At 37.3% G+C, this 5,658-nt stretch overlaps 1 protein-coding gene across 5 annotated transcripts; it reads right to left on the minus strand.

The window, feature by feature from the left end:
- Window positions 1-1,323: 1,323 nt before the first annotated feature.
- LOC122281521 (protein JOKA2-like) lies at window positions 1,324-4,950 on the minus strand. 5 transcript variants are annotated; one of them, XM_043093063.1, is made up of 5 exons: window positions 4,718-4,865; window positions 4,496-4,609; window positions 2,613-2,666; window positions 2,382-2,499; window positions 1,324-2,179 (listed from the first exon to the last, which is right to left on the minus strand). In XM_043093063.1, exons 4-5 carry the CDS (start codon window positions 2,421-2,423, stop codon window positions 1,544-1,546), a joined length of 678 nt encoding a protein of 225 aa, XP_042948997.1. In that variant the 5' UTR covers window positions 2,424-2,499; window positions 2,613-2,666; window positions 4,496-4,609; window positions 4,718-4,865; the 3' UTR covers window positions 1,324-1,543. The 5 variants fall into 5 exon arrangements, with proteins under 5 accessions (XP_042948997.1, XP_042948996.1, XP_042949000.1 ...); XM_043093062.1 differs by lacking the exon at window positions 2,613-2,666 and having other exon boundaries at window positions 4,718-4,864; XM_043093066.1 differs by lacking the exons at window positions 2,382-2,499; window positions 2,613-2,666; window positions 4,718-4,865 and adding an exon at window positions 4,933-4,950.
- Window positions 4,951-5,658: the final 708 nt, after the last annotated feature.

The following is a 5,658-nucleotide window of genomic DNA, read 5'->3' on the forward strand; positions in this document are numbered from 1 at the left end:
ATGGTATGGCTACAAGGCTTCTTGGAAGAATTGGGTAAGAAGAATCAGAAAGGCACTCTCCACAGTGATAGTCAGAGTGCCATATTCCTTGCCAAGAATCCAGCATTCCATTCCAGGACCAAACACATTCAGATCAGGTATCACTTCATACGGTCATTGTTAGATGACGGACAGTTGTTACTTGAAAAGATATGTGGAAGCAAGAACCCTGCTGATATGTTGACAAAGGGTGTTACGCTTGAGAAACTGAAGTTGTGCGCAACTTCAGTTGGTCTTCTAGAATGAAGACAGGAGCAGTGAGTTGCAGAGGTGGAGGATATCATGTTTGAGGAAGACGGAGATACAGCGAGTGTACCAGTCTCCAAGTGGGAGAATTGTTGAGTGCTGTGGAGTCTGGTCCACACCGCTCGAGCGGAGGCATTGGCCGCTCGAGCGAAGTCAGGCAGAGTCGAACGCTCGATGTTGGCTCGACAGTGAGCTCGAGCAGGAGGAGTTCGCTCGAGCGGAGGCATTGGCCGCTCGAGCGAAATCAGGCAGAGTCGAACGCTCGACGTCAGCTCGACAGTGGGCTCGAGCGGGATGCGGAAGGGAAGTTCGCTCGACGCGCGCTCGACACGCCGCTCGAGCGAACATACGATTTAGGGATTCCGCCGTTTGAACTATAAATCTGATTTTTGCCTCTTAAGTCTGTAACAGAGCAGCTACGAAAACACTGTGGATGAACAGTGTTGTGACCCATCTTGTAGTGTGATTCCTCAATAATAAAAATCTTCTGCAGCTCCCGTGGACGTAGGCAATTTGCCGAACCACGTACATCCTGTGTCGTGTGTGATTGCGTGTGTGATCGTTTTTCATTCGGTGTTATATTTTTTCAATTCATTGTCATCGTTTTTCACAATAGCATTTTGTCATAATCGGTTTGGAAATAAGTATTTCAAACAATCAGGAATTTTTTGGTTTTGAGAAATTGTTATTACTTTGAGAATTCGGTAACAATTGAATCAATTTCTTTATGCATAGGTTTGAATAGATAGGTAAGGTTACCAAGAATGCCGCAGCCCGAGTAGAGAGTGAAATAGGAGGGCATTTTGCTTAATGGAGAATCACCTTAGGCGACTGGGAAAGGGAGGGGGAACTGACCGTGGTGACGGGGAGGGAGAATCCTAACTAGCGAAGGCGATGGAGACGGGAAGGGGAAGGGAGACGGAAAAGGGGAAAAGGGAAAGGGAAGGAAATGGTGTTTAATGAAACGGTGTGTTTTGGTAAACACCAATCCGCACTGTTTAGATGTAGTTCTTCGTCTCTCCCGTGACTTAAACACAGTAGCATAAAATCACCAGATTATCTAGCAATATAATAAATACATCACACATTTCATCATGGCCTGCTTCACATCTATAAATTACATATTATATGGTAAAGAGCCTTTAACTTAAGCCTTCTTCCCGTTCCCACTATGAGATCCATTGCAGCATGCTCAATACTTCCTTCGTTTTTGTTCAGCAGCCTCTCATCCATTTCATTATCATGCATTCTATGCAGGCTACCAATACGACTTATCTCCATCTCCATAAGGCATTGGAATTAGTTCTGAACCATCAGCCACATTTTGTGTAGTTTTTTTATTTTTATTTATATTTTTTTTATTCTGTGTAGTTGAGTCTGCACGAGATTGAGTAGTTTGCGAGTCCAGATTGAGGTAGGATTGCGTCATCTTTGATATAAAATCAGCAAGCTCAACAAGAACAGGACCAGTGATAGCTTTAGAAACTATATCCTGATCTGAAATCTTTAAAAGTGCTTCATGTAATTTAAGTGCTTCACAGATCTGTTGTGGAACAGATTGTAAACCCTCAGAAATGACTCCGGTTTTGATATTCGGACATGGATGCTGGACTTGAAGAGAAGTAAGTTGGGTAGAAGTAGTTCCACCAGCTTGAGCGTTGGAGTTAACACCTTTGTTGTTGCTCAATTTGACATAGATCCTGCCCCGTCCCACCGCCCTATTCACATCAATATCATCACAAATTGTTACCACATCACCATCATAATCAGCATATGTCAGGGTAAAGTCAGCATCGGCAGGGATATTAAATGAATCACGGATTTTCCCCCTCAACCTATCCATCCCGGGTCGATCATAAATTTTCATACACTTTACAGTATCTCCAAGTTTAACCTGTAGAGCCACAAGTTCACAACAGGTAAAAACAGAACTAATCTCATTGTGTACAACGAGAACCCCAAAGCAAGAGAGAAATTCATGAAAAGTAATCCATGATAAACACAACAAACCGGCCTGCTCATTTTTCCAACCTTCTCCCAGCAACCAAACACGAAACTAAAAACTAAAAACAGAACAAAAACTAGTAAAAATGCACCTTGATGTCCACCCTGTCATCCTCAGAGTCATAATAAGCCATTGCTAAGAAACAGCGTCAAGGTGATCAGACGAAAAGCTAGCGGAACTATTACCTCGCAATCCACGAAACGTTAGCCCTGAATAAAAAATGTTGATGAGGTGACGCTTTGTAATGTAATTAGATGCAGTCTTATTTATAATTTGAAAATGATGAGCTAATCAAGTTTGCTTTTTCGCCAAGGATTGAAACCTGAAATACAAACGCTTTCCTTGTGGTATTATGCTTCCTTATTCCAAGCTTTTCCTGTTGGGAAAATTAAGTTTTGGGTTGTCACCTACGCAGTTTCCAACGGGTGGAAAACAGGAAAGGTACTCTATTCTTTGCTTTCCTGGTACCACCCAAACTCCAAACCACCTCTTCCGGCCTAGCTAGTTTTATTGCCTTGATATGCTTTTGCTTGAGTATGAAATTCATACACGCACTCATCCCCGACTAGTGGTTTTACTCGAGGCTGGATGCCTCTCAAAGTATTATATATTAATTTTGTATTGATTTTCGATTTTCGAGTCTCTCCTGTTTGAGTTGAAAGGCTGCTGACCAGAAGATAACAAAATTGCATGCGATCATTTGGGCATGAAAAATTATGCCATAGGTAAGTCGCTTGGAAGGACCTTGAAAGATCAGATTGTTACAAAAGGTTAAGCTATAAATTTTAACTTAAAACCCTAGTTCTTCTTGTGTGGGCTAATGGGCTCAACACGTGAAATGTTCTAATTAAATTTAAATAAACATTCTGATATCGTGTTAAACTAATATCTATCTAGAAAGTTTGATCTGATTGGAAAGAGACAAATTGAATTATAAAATTATAACTTAACGGATTGAAACGAATCATTCAAGGGGTAAACAACACTTGGTTTAGACAGAACAAACGTTGCATAAATTGTATTTCTTTGGATGCTCCAATGCCATGTCCAAAACACCATATATAAGGATTGACAAGTACTCGAGCTTTGATAAGAGGTGAAGAAAATCCAAATTTTCAATGGCACGTTCGTTTTGGCATGGATACCCTATAACACAACAATCAGATTATAAGTCAATGTTAAATCCACAGTGGCGCTTTGGGTACCCTCCAGAAGTTTTTGGGACTGGATTTATATGAACACAAGATAATTTTTTTTCCATTTGGATTTGAAGTGAATTCAGCGAACAATTAAGTACATGATTAGAATGGGATTTATAACCAACAGCAATCAAAATATAAATTAAGGTCAAATTCTGATGTGGGAGTATTTCATGGAATAAGACTCCAAAATTTTGTAAATAGTAATGAATTAAATAATTTCAACGTATGTAAATGTTTTATTAAATTTAAAAAAAAATAGAGACAAAAAACTGAATAGAAATATATTTTAAAATAAATAATATATTAAATTTTTTTTAAAGTGATTAGATAAAGTTAAAGTACTTTTACATTTGAAATTTGTAAAAAAATATATTGATTTTTGTGTTTTATTTTAAAATTTATAAAAATTGTATTGAGTTTTGTGTTTGAGTGTAATAATTAAGTAATTGTTTGATGAAAAATTTGAATATTTGATATTGAAAAGTATATATATTTGAGTAATGGTTAGAAATGAAGTTACGAGACATTTTGATAATTCTATGGTTTCCCAAATGTGTCCTAAGTGAAATGATTTGTATAGTTTTAAGATTTTAAAAGTTCCGTGTACTTCATTTGAAAATAATGACAATCCGAGACTCATATAAAAAATCTCATTTTTTAATAATAGATTCTACCATCTTTTAAATAGAGTGTGTAGATCAGCACATCTATCTTAAGATGATATCTAGCAAATCAATCATGGTAAGTTCCAGGCGTCCATGGTAGAAAGATAGTTTCATGCGCTTGAGAGTATCTCCAAATTTAATCTGTAGAACCACATGAACTAGCATTAAGATGCCGATCGAGACTTTTTATATTTGAAAACTATATTCAAAATCGAACGCCTTCTCGCTGACCCAACCGATCGTTAAAAAAACCAAAAACTTGTGAAAATCGCACCTTCTCTCAGTAACCAAATGCAAAACTAATCTTAAAACAGAACAAAAACTTGTAAAAATCGCACCTTGATCATCGTCGGCGTGCCATTGTTCGAGGAGTTCATTGCTCAGAAACAGCGTCCAAGTGAGCTGCAAAGCATAAATATTTAATTCCTCGCAACCCCCAACACGCTCTAGCCCTGAATACAAATAAAAGAAAAGTTAGAATAATCGTGTGGATTCTTAGCGATTAGACGGCAGACATAGGATATATAAAAGAACAACATATAGGGTTGATCTGATTATACCTTCGAAAGTGAGCCAAGTCCGAACATACTTTTCTATTTTTCTCTCTTCTTTTTCTTTAGCCTCAAAAGCATTATGATGTGTTAAGTGCTTTTCTTTTTCGCAAAAGAAGATCCAAAAACGAAAACGACAAATTATTCTGTGGTTTTTTGACACTCTATACAGTCTAAAGTAGGCTAAAACTTGCTTGAAGCACACCAACTTTAAAAAAAAAAACCTGCACGATCTTCTTCACAATCTTTGCTTTACCACCAAAAAGGCTCCAATCCAATGATTCGAACATGGATGCTGGAGTTGAAGAGAAAAAAGTGGGGTGGAATTTCCACTAGATCGAGCTTATGAGTTATATAACATCTAACCAAGGATTATCTTTCCCCTCAAACCAAACCAGCCATGACAAGATCCAGCGTCCCGTGATAAACATAACACGTTATTCGCCTTATATCAGCATCTCCAAATTTAACTTGTAGAGTCAAGTCCACAACAGGTTACCAATTTTCCCCTGCCTTTTTAAGTTTCTGAGCCTTTAACCCGCAATAGTTACATTTAAAAGGCTCTATTGCTTGCTGTAATTACAGTATACATCGCTAACTGCTAAGACACGAAACATGAATTGCCCATACGATAATAATGATAACAGCCAAAAAAAGGATCCCAGTTTGAGTTAGATATAGTATTTAAACAATTTACAATTTCAATGGCCAAAGAGATATCTCATTTTTCTTGTATATCAAATAGCTAGGTGTTTCAATTTGACATAGTTTTTACATATTTTGATTTAGATTTCTAGGTTCTTGGAAATGACATGAGCTTGAAGTTGATTTCGTATATATTTTAATGTTTTGTATTGAAAAATGAAGTTAATTTAGGTTGATAGATGGGTTTTATGTATTTTGATGTATAGATTGTTGGAAATTATGAAAAAAGAAAATAAAAAAAGTAT

The sequence above is a fragment of the Carya illinoinensis genome, chromosome 11 (genome assembly GCF_018687715.1).
Source record: "Carya illinoinensis cultivar Pawnee chromosome 11, C.illinoinensisPawnee_v1, whole genome shotgun sequence".
Classification (NCBI taxonomy): Eukaryota; Viridiplantae; Streptophyta; class Magnoliopsida; order Fagales; family Juglandaceae; genus Carya; species Carya illinoinensis.